The sequence below is a fragment of the Anticarsia gemmatalis genome, chromosome 2, assembly GCF_050436995.1.
Source record: "Anticarsia gemmatalis isolate Benzon Research Colony breed Stoneville strain chromosome 2, ilAntGemm2 primary, whole genome shotgun sequence".
NCBI classification, from domain to species: Eukaryota; Metazoa; Arthropoda; class Insecta; order Lepidoptera; family Erebidae; genus Anticarsia; species Anticarsia gemmatalis.
Window position 1 is genome coordinate 5161121 of NC_134746.1, and position 14821 is coordinate 5175941.

The 14821-nt window shown below is 36.3% G+C and overlaps 1 protein-coding gene across 10 annotated transcripts in view; it reads left to right on the forward strand.

The window, feature by feature from the left end:
- The window catches only part of LOC142980595 (cyclic nucleotide-gated channel alpha-3), a 92039-nt gene that overhangs the window by 54722 nt on the left and 22496 nt on the right, over window positions 1–14821 (forward strand). For all 10 annotated transcript variants that reach the window (XM_076126075.1, XM_076126065.1, XM_076126099.1 and 7 more), the window contains exons 5-7: window positions 1245–1388; window positions 7964–8151; window positions 8922–9419. In XM_076126075.1, the coding sequence (XP_075982190.1) occupies window positions 1245–1388; window positions 7964–8151; window positions 8922–9419 (830 nt within the window). The remainder of the gene's footprint in view (window positions 1–1244; window positions 1389–7963; window positions 8152–8921; window positions 9420–14821) is intronic.

Here is a 14821-nt window from a genome sequence, read left to right on the forward strand (position 1 = left end):
AAAACCAATTTCTACCGGTAGCCGCTCGTGTGCCACTAAGTCGATTGGACTTCAAACGATTCCTTCGTTTTCTGAAAAACCTCTCATATCTACATAACTTTGTAGATTAGTAGATACGACACACTTTGGCTTATTTCGTTTTTGTGGTTCGTGTGACATGTAGGACAATGTTTTACGGAACGTGTACATTGTTTATGCATATTTTAGCTGGGGGTTTCTTGTTATACATGTAAAATGAAGAAGCTTCACAATTTGTACTTTAAATATTACATTTGCTTTTGTAATTTCTTCATCCTCTGAATTTTACTCTGCTTTCTCGTGTATGTTTGATGCTTGAGTGGCTTATAAGCTACGAATGTATGCTTGCATTGACAATATAATAATTTAGCTAAACAGTACAAAGCAAGTCTTTTTCTACTAATTAACTTTATGAAGTGATCTGAAAATTTGAAAGTTAATTAAAGTGATTTGATACTTGATAGTCTTTTCTGCGAAAAAGCCTAATATCATCAACTAAGGTCCGACATAGTTGGGTACTTCGATGCAAGCGGTTGAACAAAGTGTAAAAGAGGTTGTCTGATAGGAGATTCTCAGTAGCAGTGTAGCCTGGCAATGTGCCCGGTAAATGGTAATACGCTCCTAACATAAGACAGAAAATATACATTTGGAAATGTCAGTGTACATCTCCGTTTATTCTTTTGGGAGATTCAGGAGGTGGCATTACAAAAAGGCAATGGAAAATTGGCTAGGCTTACGTTCGAATACTTATACACTTGTTTGGGGCTCTATTTGTATTTTGTGTTCATGTCGACTATGCATAGTTAAATTACGTCTTTATCCCATGAGGGTAGGTTTCTATACTATTACAGTACTTTGATCACTCTCAAAGAACTTTGATTAGATATATATTGCTAGAAGACCCCGTAATGCAAGCCTAGTTCTTAATTCAAGAGATGCCTCTCAAAACGTGCCTAGTACATAGTCTTAAAACATAGAGAGTTTATACAAACGTCAGAACTAAAAAATGAATAACCCGCAGGTCTACATATGCACTTGAAAGTTGTCTGTCTGATACCTGCAGCTCCTTTTTATCGGAAATACACATTATTAATTATAATCTAGATAAATCGTACACGGCAAGGCGCGACTAAGTTGTCGGACTAAAGTAGGTACCGACGTAGTCTTTCGTACGTACGTTACGTAGTCGACGGTGTCTTTATCTTAATAGTTGTGATGTATTGCAGATTAAAACTGCTGGGTGCTAGCGGGGAGGCGCCGCTGCTGGGCGGGTGGCGCAGCACGCCGCACACGCCGCACGCGCCGGCCACGCCCGCGCCGCATCACTCACACAATCACCTCGCGCCGCCGCACTGCAATGGCACTGACAGGTAATATGACCCACCATCATTTAAACCAACATTATAAAGTTGTACATGTAGGTAGTTGTAGTAATATGCGTTAATCACAGGAACTACAGATCCACCTTTAACTTGGAGAAGGTATTTTTTTAAAACTTTATTATTCATTTATTAAGGTGTGCTTAGTATAAATTATTTTTTTTACATTTACATCCCGTTTACTGCATCTTGATAAGAATCAGTTAACTTAGCAAAGGCAATTTTAGAAGAAATTTGCTCAAATTTTCTGTCACTTATGCACAAGTGAAACAGCTTCACAGACTTTTACCTACTATCAATTTTTCCTGACACTTTCCGTAAAAGCGAATATTCCTCTTCTTTCAACACTTCAAAATGTTAGTTTCGAAAAGGCAGTATTAGAGAGTGAGTGAAGGCATAGGTAACTTCGTTGGTGTTCCGTTTGCATCGTCGCGTGACTCGCTTTGATTGGAGCCCACTTGGACCATGATAACTAGATCACACTCTACACTGTGACATTGATACCTATTGTTTAAGCTGCTCTACGTCACTTTGCCTCTACAAAATGCACGAAACTAAGAAATTCGCAAAAATTCAAATGCAAAGGTGAAATGTTAGAAACCAAAAAGAGTAGCGGTCCAACAGTGTCATTATATGATTTTAAACGTGCAGTTGATATTAGTTGCATATCTTGTTGGTTTTAAATTTTCTCAAGTTTCTCATTTTAGGACAAATTAGCAACGTAGGTACCGTTTCACGTGCCCAGTCCACTAGTATATGAGGAAGGTTCAAAGTTAAATAATGTTCTAAGTAAATAGATAAACCATTGCTCCGTTATATTAAACTTACCAATTAATTAGTACATAGTTTGATTACAATTTTAGCAAACAATCATCGAACATAAAGTTTATTTTTTGACATCCCTGAGGCTGACTAGTTGTACGTCAAATAAAATAATAGTTGTCACTATCAGACCCGCACTATTTTAATACAGCGTCAATATTGACGTGTGAGTTCACGATAACGTCAATGTCGTGTCGATATCGTGTCGTGTAAATAGGTCCGTTATTGTTTCCCTCTTGTCTCCAATATTACGACAAACAAAGCGTTGGAAACAAAGTAGACTACTGGCTGACAGCTGACATGCTTTGACACCTTGTTCACGACAATATAGGCTTACTGCTATTTGGTATGTCGAACTACAGTATTAAACTACTGGATCAGATTCTGTTGTGGTTCTCGCTGTTCTTTAGACAATAAAATTGAGTACATTTGATAAAAAAAGCGAAGTCTTACTTAACTTTTGAAAAGATAGCTAATATTACTACCACGTGTCGTACGTCTCACTAATACAATTAATAAATACCGGATTAACAAGAAAATTAATAGTTTAATTTATTAAATGTTTAATTATGTTACTGGAATTTCTGTAAAAGACTCAGAAGTCAAATTCTATTCTTCATGTGAAAGTAGTCTCCTCGACATAACTAATCAATGATATTATGACCAATTAAAAAAAAATGTACAAGATGACCTGTCACGATGTGCTAAGCTTGATTCTGAAGACGAGCAAAGTGTTATCGAGCTGTGATAGTACTCAGTAGCAGTCTCAAGTTGTGTAATGTCCCTGGAAAATAGCATTACTCGCCCCATCGTTACCCGCTGGTTACTGGCTAACTTCTTGAAGGACACGACCGCAACGCTCGGCGGAAACTCTATTAATCATCGGTTTATGGTTTATCTATGATAATTGGTGGGCACCACTACGGAACTTGAGTGTTTTGTCACACTTACGTTATTGTACTTCAGGTTCTAATAATCGATTTTATTGAAGTGTCGTATTTCAATATTAGAGATGTGTATTTACTATACGGATAAGGTATTTTTTTACAAGAGTTTAAAAGTAAGTTTACAAGATTTTAATGAAGGTGAGTCGGTGAAATTGTGGCAATTAAATGTTTTACGATTTGACTTTAATGAAATACAAGATAACAGTTTGATCAAATAATCGCAATCTGCTAGAACATTACATTGATCTTATTAAGTCAACAGCCTTTACACAATTAACACTTACGAATAAGAATAACAGAGGAAAGGACAACTAACTAAACGATACAAAAAGTATAACGAGTATTTTATCCTCGAAGCTAGTGAACAAGCCTTGAACAAAATACATTTCTTTGTCTACCGTGAACCGACTGACAGCAGTAACAAATGAAGGAGCGTTCTTTGTAACGTTATAGCCCCAAAACCTGGTAATTCGTTTGTCGGCAACATAGCGTAAACGAAGCTGCAAGTCACCCCTTAATTGCCTAGTATTTGTGGCGCATGTTACACGAAATTGCTGAAAAAATACACTATTTTACAAACATATAATGTTTCAAAGCTCTGAATGTATCACGCTATGTACACGCCCATCCAAATTCTACGTGAACTCAAAAGTGTAGCACGACATTTGCAAATTATGCGAAGTTTTTTAGAACGAAATTTGAAATTCGGATGTACCCTCGAACTATGTACGAATGTTTGTACAAATATGAGTGACCGGGGTTATGTTTAAAATGCACATGTTCGCAGAACGGACAAATGTATTCCACCTTTAGATGACTAATAAAGTATGTTTGTAGATAAAACAAACGACGACACATATAGAACAGTGGTTGCCGACGAAAAATATTTTGTGTACTCTTTTCTGTTTGTGTCGAGCAAAGTCGTGATTCCACATTTCTGTTTTAAAGTTACTCGAGACACAAAATTATTTCTCTATTTATAACCGGTCACAATAAAGTGATTTTTTAGTAGCCACTTGTGCGAAATGCACGCCATAAACGTAAATTCAAAGTTTACAGCAATTTATTCAGTACAAAGTTATTCTACCGTATTGTGTGAATGCACTTACATTGTTTCGTGAACAAGGCTATATTGTGTAGTGAATTTTAGTACTTTTTATTCTACTGACTCGTAGTCATATTCAGTTTCAATATAATGAAGACGTCTGGCCACAGACAGGATAATATTTCTCTAAGGTTTACAAAGAAAATAAATTACACTTTGCAGTAAAGCTCCTTTGTCTATTATTTTGGATATGAAAGCTGTTTAAATTGTTATAAATACACGATTCAATTTAAAACACTGCATTGTGTTTATTTTTTATTAGAATTTATACGCGGCTATAACCTATTCTGACGCATTTTATTTACGATTAGACATTTATGTAGTGGTCGTAAAACAAAAATATAAGCTCTTAAAGAAATGATTCAAGCTTGAATTCCTTTCTTAAATTAAACAGTATCATTCATGGTAACAATAGCAAGTTAATGAATCTGGTAAACAAACGGTGCCTAGAACAACACGCATGTCAATTAAAAAGCAAATAAACAAGTATACAACTAGTTAATAAGCTGTGGCGGTGAGGCTCGCACGACACGGCGGGCGCTGCACACCACGTCACATGAGGCGCACGACCCACACGACAACTGACTAACTTCTCTAACAACTCACCACTGATAAACGTTATTCGCAACTTTCGACACCCGACGATACCCAATTTATTTGTGCACTAGAGGCCGCCCGCGACTTCGTCCGCATGGAAACCCTTCATGTAAATCCCGATGCCTGGGGAACTCCGGGATAAAAAGCCTATGTATTGTTCTGGCTCTTCAGCTACTTATATATCAAATTTCATTTTAATCGGTTCAGTAGTATTTGCGTGAAAGAGTAACAAACATCCATACATACTCACAAACTTGCGCATTATAATATTAGTAGGATCGTAAGATTGACATCAACTGGAAGCCTGGCCCAGGGTCGCAGACCGTCCCAAATTATCAACTGATTATTTCAAATACACCTAATATTTGTTCGTATTAATTTTAATTACGTTTAGACGGAAGAATTAATACTCCATTCTCTTAACGAGGGCCTAATTAATTGGATTTGTCAGACGCTAATATCCGTTAATAGCTTTTTATTAGCTTTTATTAAGAAATCAATCTCACGCCGAGGGGTTTCAAGAGATTTTAAAATGTTAAAGTAGACATTTTGTTTTTGTTATCTGTTAAAAAACGACCTTTATAAATGGTATAACATAAAATATGCATGCTTTTGATAAAACCTCAGCGGTATAAGATAGTAATAGTACGAAACTAAGAAACTAGCAAAAATTCAAATGCAAACGTGACTTGTTAGAAAAGAAAAAGAGTTCCGGTCCAATAGTCACATAATATGATTTTAAGCGTGCAGCTGATATCAGTTGTATATTTTGTTGGTTTAAAATTTTCTGTTTAAAAACGACCTTTATAAATGGGATACTAACATAAAATATGCATGCCTTTGATAAAACCTCAGCGGTGTAAGATAAGAAAGTTTGTATTTAAAATAAGGTGTGTCAGTAATGTAAAATAATATTATGAGAACATTTATTTATTGGCGCAAAGGGCTTCAGTCTCCCGCTGTGACTTCATCCGCATGGCTTTTATAAATCCTATGTCAATCTGGACATAAAAAGTCATTCGATTTCCAGATAAAAGGTATTAAATCAAACAGGGAAGGGTTTATACGAATCCTTAAACATACAAACAATTACAACTTTTCCTTACAATATTGGTTGGGTTAAATGTAGGTAACGGCAATTTCGTTCTTCCTTTTTTTGGTATATTGAATGGATATGTTGAATTTACCAAATTAGCTAAAGCTTGAAAACATACAAGACAAGGTAAAGAGATACGTACGTCGTACATACGTAATTTTATCTGATATATAAAGGTATGTAGAGTTTAATCTACGTGTGTTATATGAGAGCTGACCACACATAATAGTATGAGTGGTTCCGTCAAGATATCCGGACACCAAGTGAATTGCTCTCAGCGCTCAATCTGAGCTCTAGATAATGAAACTGGTATTACTTGGCCCGCAATCCTGTGGCTGGGGGCCTTCACTCCGTCAATAACCTGAGGGTTAATTGGATATACTGGAGCCCTCAGGTGGGAGTCGCAATATTCAATTATTCCTATGTCAAATTACATATGTATGTGTAAGTCAGTCAATCGGTGTTAAGTCCAAACAATCAGGTAATGTAAACAGGGAAGCTTACATTTGTCTTATACAGAATATACAGTCCGTGATATATATGTACATGTGTATTTGTGTGTACGGTTGTAAGCCGGCTGCCTAGCATAGGGAAGTGGGTTGTCTTGTGTAAACGACTCACATGTTGATAGCTTGCGTATTGAATCCGTAATGTGTAGCATACGTTTGTAGGTGGCGAGTGTAGCCATGTCGTCGTGTCTGAGACGTAATTCAATGAACGTTTACCTAAACAGCCACGTGTATTTATAATATGATTACTATGGAATAAAGATAGAATACTTCCACTTTAGGCTCACCTTAATCTAGAGGTAGTAAGCAAGAAAACAAGAATCAGTTTTTTGCTCTACACATTTCTTGTCCGTTATATTTTCTTTGCTGCCTTAACAGTTATTCTATATTATATCGATAGTAATATTATGTGTAATATTTTATTATTAACAACATTAAAAATAATGATCTTTTTTTGTTTTATTTGTATGTTAAATATGTTTAAATGTTTAAGCAAAACATTTTATTTATGTTCGTGTAAAAATAGGTTCCAAAAATAACATCCACAAATCATATTATTTACGCTTAGTTCTTCATAGACTTATGACAGTGCAAAAGATACTATCAAACAAGATATAATGTACATAAGTAATTGGAATTGTTTGTAAGTTACAAAGTGTTTCATACATGGTGTATCGAACACGTGAAGTTCTGGCGGCAACGTCCCTAATATTGATTAATAATGCTCGTAATAGTTCATCAAGTATTTGCCGTCTACTTCGATGCTCGGTAGTTACATCAAATCGTGCATTTGACGATCAATCACACTCTTGCACTTAGTTATACACATGTCGAATGAAAATTTCAAGATTAAATTGTAAATTAACAGTAATATAATGTCATGTTTATGATGGGTTATGTTTATAATTATTTTAATTTTACCACTGTCGGTACAAAGGCAGAGTCTTTGGTCCATGGACTGTAAAGAATCAATCTAATCGACAAACTTAATATGATTTCTTTTCTTACCATTCATTCTAACATTCTTATTAACTTTTTTATATCTCGCATATTTGTTATGACACGAAAATCATTTCTGCCAAGCACGAGTCCACAAAAACATCGCTGCATTATTTCTTATAACAATATCGGTAAAGTAGTGTATGTGATGAAAAACATTATAATATCAAATATTGTGTTGAAAATATAGCCGCCATAAGCTGCCAACGCAAGGGTTAAAGCTGAGTGCAACTTTTATTAGATTGTGAGGGAGCACATACATAATATGTAGTACGAAGATTACATCACAGACGAAAGGATTTAATAATGTGTACGTTGTCAAGCCAAGCTGACTTGCATTAACTTAAACATGCGCTGAAATGTACATGTTGTGAAAACACTGAGCAATATAACAAAATATCGTTGGGCGATTTCATTTATGATGATTATTGTATCGAACCTTGTAGCGTGACATATTTCAAATATTTGACAATGTGTGTTGTTATGCACAGTGGTAGCAGAGGAGGTCTCCGCCGCCGGTCAACGTACGCGAGCGGGCGGCTACGCTCGGGGCCGCACTGGTCGTTCGTGTTCGACCCCGCCGGCCGCCTGTGCTACTACTGGTCCATGGTCGTCTCCCTCGCCTTCCTATACAATCTCTGGGTTATCGTCTACAGGTTCGCTTTCCAGGAGATTAACGGTAAGTCCATTTCCTTCACTACTCGGCGTTCAATTGATCTGTTTTGCTCCTGCTCATTTTCATTGTCGGATGAACTTGAATGAGGGCGCTTAAGTGGATAAAAATCCAATTTTGACTGTAGAGCTTATGCAAAAGACGTCTCCATTTAGATAGCGACCAAGATTAGCGGTGACGATCTGGGGCTGCAGCGACTTAGCGCACTCCGCGCATAGTTTCCGCCAACTTGCCCCGCGCAGAATTAAATTACTTACCTAAATAGCTTTTCTGAGTTAAATGTCTCGCACCGGAGACAATGTAATATTTCCAAAGGTAACGTTTCGATGTTTCGCCGCCAAAGTTTCCAATTGTTTCATTACCACTTCGCAGCTACGTTGAGTTTCAACACCACATAAAATTTGAGAATCCCTTCTCAAGTTCCCGCTTTGTGCTTATTGATCTTTTTGTCTTCAGTTAAAAGCAAAAGTTTGGATCAAAGTGGATTAATCCATTTATGGGCGTGGATACAAAATCAAATTTAGTAAATGGATATCCAAATTAAACAAGCTGCCAAGTTTCTTGGTTCATCGCGGCTCCTGTATAAGGGCTAATTGGTAAAGGGTCAGCAATTTATGATGCTACCGCACAGGCTCGTGAGAAAAGAACATTGATAATAACTGGCTGCTATTGTTTTAGATTACTTTTCTTGATTGTTACAAACATTAAACCTATAAATTATTCAATATGTGTGTTAAGTAGAGTATACCCTTCTAACAAGTGTAATTTTGTTTCAGGCGAGACACTAATAGTATGGTTCTGCTTAGACTACTTTTCGGATTTTCTTTACCTGGCGGATATATTGTTTCACTTCCGGACGGGGTACCTGGAAGACGGCGTGCTGCAGACAGACGCGGCAAAGCTCCGCGCACACTACATGAACTCCACCACGTTCTACATCGACTGCCTCTGTCTGCTGCCGCTGGACTTCCTGTACCTGTCCATCGGCTTCAACTCCATACTGCGCTCGTTCCGCCTCGTCAAGATATACCGCTTCTGGGCGTTCATGGACCGCACCGAGCGACATACCAACTATCCGAACTTGTTTAGATCGACCAGTTTAATTCATTATTTATTAGTGATATTCCATTGGAACGGGTGCTTGTACCATATAATATATAAAAACAATGGGTTCGGTAGTAAAAATTGGGTGTATCATGACACTGAAACGGCAGATGTGGTGAAGCAGTATTTACAAAGTTATTACTGGTGCACGTTGGCGCTCACGACGATAGGTGAGTCTCATATTACTTTACTTGTTCTATTCGTGTTGTTTGTGTTGTTAACCACGTTATACTGTATGATTTTCTCGCGTTATGGTATTTTTTGACATAACTTTTTATGTGAATATTCGGTGGGTAATAATCTTGCTCGTAAGTGTAAAATGATGACGTGCCCATCTAATTTTAGTTTCGTCGAAGGCGCGAGCATCGCTAACTGTATTTAAGTGTATGCTCTCACGTCTAGTAAATTGCATACGAAGATGGTAAAGTCGCTAAAGAGATGTGCATTATAAATTCATAAGTTCCACGACTTACACGTGTACATTGCTTGTGACTATTGTACTTGTGAATAGCTTTGAAATTCTTTTTACTCTCTATGTTGTTTTCACAATTTCCACGAAGGATGTATAGTTTGTTGAACTCGATCTCGTATCGGATAATACACATAATTCTCTGATACGGCTTGTTATTAAATAAATCGATCGACAGCTCGTTTAATATAATCGGTCCAGTGATTTGGCTGCAATGTTGGAACATACATGAATAGTCACGCAAATTGGCTGCTTTGAACATCATTTCTCACTTAACTTTTGCTACGGTGTTGTCGGATTAAAATAACTTTCTTTATTGATCAAATATTGCAAACACAAAGCTCCAAGAAACTTTTGCAAACCTGTTTACTGTGAGAGTGATATTTAAATGTAGGAAAAAAAAACATATTTTCAGTCTGTAATCATAAATCAGTTGTATAGATTCTTCGTAATTCCTAAACGTCGTGATATGTCCTAAACATTTATTTAATACGTGTCAACAAGATCGATTCCCAAATAGGTTTGTTTACGTGATTGAATCACAAATACTAACATCGTCAACAATATATCGCCTAAATATAGCGATAGCTGATACATTTTGTGTTCAAATAAACGTGATGTTAGAGTGATTAATACTCGCAGTACAACATGACAGCGACGTATGTTAGGCTAATACAAGTAAATACATCATTATCATATGTTTTAGTAACTGTTACGTGTACGATTCAGTAATCTACTGAATTCATCATTCATCCATCACAACTCCACGTTCAAATGTATAATTACTTGAAGAGCCACGATAATTGCGAATATTACGTCAAAGAACAGAATGAAATATTACATTGTGAATTCCAAAAGGATACTGCACAAAATGAATTCTTATTTGCAAATATTACAATGAAAGTGCCAGGAATAATAATGTAAAATGATCACTTGCATGATAAGAATGTTCATTGTTCAGTGAGCAGTTAATTAAATTTCATTGGCACACGGAATTAAAGCAGCAACGAATTAGTTCGGTCGCTCCGACCCGACGCCGACCGACGCGGTGACTGACGACCTGTCCGACGCGCCGCGCGCCTTCCAATATTTTGTGAATAACTTCGTAATAAATATCTTATGAGAAATGTGTTTATGGAACGCCCGCCACAGTATTGAGAAAAACTTTGATTAATGAGCTTCTTTATGTTACAATTTTTAATTTTATATTTTTATTCGAAGTAAACCTTTTTTCAGATGAGTAGGCTAAAGGCTTTAACATGACTAAACGTTCTATAAATAGGCTCGTTCGCTTTTGTTATAATTGTTTGGGTACTCATTTTCATGCAATATGTTTAATAATTTGCAATTTCACCTGATCGTCAGTTTTACACAATGAAAAATTCGCGGTAGTTGTAATATTTCGCTCATCTAGTAAATTGATTGAGTTTTCAATTTTCAACCATATTTAAGCTGCAATAAAATTAGCTGGGTAGTATTCGATACCTGGTAAATTTAAATTGCAACTCAAGTATGCAAATTGTTTCATTAATCGTTTTAATTTGCATTTATGTTTTGAAAGCTTTCATAACGGCTAACTCTAACGTTTTACAAATTATTATTTGATATTTATAAGTATTCAAAGTCTCTATGATCATAAATTTAAGTTGAACAGTTTAAAAAAAAAGGACAGATGTTGAACTGAAATGTCTGTTGGCACTTAAATAAATTCGTTGCAATTTACTAGAAGCCGAATCCTTGGCTCGTAAAACAAATGAGCTCTACTTGCTTTAAAAAACAGTATTGAAAACAAACAATACGATCATTTCACCCTAAGAGCGTTCATAACCACGGGCTGAAATGCGCCGTTAAACTAGATGGGTGCACAGATTACGTGATACCATTTTATTATAATGGCATAATTTATATTCATCAAAATCCCTCATAAATTGCGCGCATTGCGAAATGGAAGCCGTACGCGTTGTATCAACAAATGATATTCCGCGATTCAATCAAATAGCTTCTGGAATTTGTTTCGTTTCGCTGACGTAATTAGTAGCGGATCAAATTGAAATAAATTCCTAGATAAAGTGTATTTATTATGTAAGCGGCTTTAGTAAACATTATGTAAAGCTAGACCGTGGAACCCGACGTTTAATTAGACCGTTTTCAATTCCTCGATAAACCGTACAACTCTGCAAGAAAGTTTATTAAACGACCGCCATTTCTTTTCAATAAACCGATCGCAGCTTGCTGACCCGCACAAAGTTGTCAATTCAAAAACAAATCTTTTAAAATGAAATCGATAAAAAGCGAAGAGATAAAAATATTGTGCTTGAGAAGTTCCCTCGAGTCGAGCACTATCGACTTGAAGTGTGTACGTAGTAGTCGGTGGGGGTGGCGCCCCCGCTCCAACACCCCGCTGACCAATTTCCACGAGCCCACGCTCACAATATTAACGCTATATTTTCACACACAAAGCATCTATAAACGAAAAACGTGCTCGTTACCCATCGGCTTAGTAACGCTGTAATGCCGTTATGGTGTTACGGTGTGACGTCGGCGACGCATATACGAATATTGCTACAATATCAGATGCATGTTGCTTTTATAAACATATCGCCATTCTCTTATTACTCTCGGACTTATATTAATGTTTATACAACTCGCTTGTTATTGAAGAGGAAACGACACAGTGCGCTCGCGTTAGCTTGCTTTTGTAGGTATTGTAAATACTTTATGTTTAGCACATTAAAAATATCCTAGATGTTTTGGTGATATGGTTATCTTAGTTTTGATTTTATAATAAGGTTTAGGCCAGCTTTTTGGTTTTTAGGGATCTAGCTAACATGGAATTAGCTAATTACACATCGTTCTGTGGCGTTACAGAAAGATAGCAAAACGCCTCATAAAACACATTATTAATGAAGCGTGTTTACCGAAGACAGATCCAATTAACCGTCCCGGTATATCGCGTTACCGACTCATAATGATTAGCGGATTTAATAACATAGTGAGCACTCCGCTTCGCCCCGCGCCGGCAATAGGAGGCGCGCAACTTTCCCGGGGGTTGACACTTTCCGCCCATAAATAGGGAGATAATTGCAGGAAAGATAGCGCTTATTTATACTGTTTATACACTATAAATTGTGGCTCACCGAATAGGTGTTTTAAATTAGATTCCATTATATTATGTAAATGTTAATGTGCTTTAAATGGCAAATTCGTTACCGCGTTATATTTGTAAACTATTCTCTAGTGAATTATTTTGCGGGGTGCGCTGTTAAGCGGAGCGGCGACCTAGAGTTCAATATACTCGTGGTTGAAGTAGAGTTCCTGCGACAACCGAAGCGTTAGTAAAGATTGTAAGTGGGCGACCTTCTCCGATGTTATCTAATAAACGACTACAGATTTTCAGTTGAAGCAATGAAATCTAATCTAAACCAGTGGGCGCTACTAAACGCAAGATTAGCCGTGTCATGTTCCATTAATTAATTAAATTAAGCGTTACTTGAGGGAAATCTATCAACGATGATGAAGGAGGGCCCTCGACGTGACAACCCTGACGATTGCACTTTTACACTTTCCTTTCATCTGAATAAAGTTAAGTAATTCGTGTGGGTTGATAAGATTTTAAGTCACTGACCTTTTACATCACTGAGGCAGTATCTTGATGAGTTAATTGACTTACCGTTAGTGTTGCATTTTTTTGCTAATTTTAATTTTGAATGTTATTACATGTTGGTTTATGAAGATCTGCTGGGATACTACTACATTAAATGGATATATTATAATGTATTTTAATCAATACATTATTCCTGTATCACAATTCATTTTCTTTTACTTTTAAATTTTAAGATTGTTATAAAAATAAACCCGAACTGAAAATGTTAAAGTTATTTTCGCGCATATTCATTCAAATGTTACAAATTGCTACACACCATTGTGTGCTACAGACACACAAGGAAACGGTAAACGGAAAACTGGTAACGCATAACGTGTTCATAGAGGTTACGAGTAAAGCAATTAATAAACGTACGAACAACGGTTAAAGTTCACGGCAACGGCTACATTAATAACACAAATTTAGCCAAGGAGACATTAATAAGTTGTTACCTAGCAAACAAAACGTAAGCAAGTAAAATAACTTAGCGTTATTGGGTGGTCGTTCATACGCCAACTTGCCAACTTAGTTAACTTGTTACTAGTTCCTTGAAGACAAGTTTTCTTAGTAAACATTGTATTTCTTCACTAGTTATAATAAATAACTTATGTTTTCAGTTATGTTTTGGTGTTCTTTTAACGATGTGTTATTTTTGGTTGTATTTTGTTTAGTATTTTCTTAGATAAACAAAACAATAATTTTGCTAACTTACCGGAACATATAAACTTTGTTAAGTCGTAAGATGTAAGTACTCTCCAAAATTACTGAACCGATTAACGCAAAACTTTCAAGCAAGATATAACTCTTATAACAGTTAAAATAATAGACTACCTCATATACAAGAAAATGCAGGCAAAATAACGTGCAAAAGTTGTATTTCGTACTCAGATTGTAACATAACAATTCTGATAATTATATTTACACGGAACGCCTGCAGTTTGCCCTTCGCGTTCCGCAGTGGGTCTGCCAGTAACCGGACCGGTAATAGGTACTTAATCCAGTTATCACAAGTTTTCAGGCTTCGGAAAAATCAACGCAGCCTTTTAGGGATCCGTTCAAAAAAAGAAAAAACGCTATCAGTGCGAAAACAGTCCTATGGTTTTACTATTTCATCGGGTATTGACACAAAAAATGCTAGCTCATAGAAAATGTGCGGTGATGAAACAAATGACAATTACGAAAACAATAATTGATAAAGCGTTTTCGGAAGAGAGTCTTTAAAGAATAAGACTCTGAATTGATTTTACTAATTGTGAGTAACTTTTCCAGAAATTTTTTGAAACTTTTTGGCGAATAAGTTGGAATTTTTTGACATATTCTCTGTACATTCTGCAAAAATGAAAAAAATCCACTAATGTATATAAACAAAAATGATTCACCGAAATGTATGTACGCACACATATTTTAAACAACAAAACTAAATTGGAAAATTGTTTCTTTAAGTATGTTTTGTCGGGGCA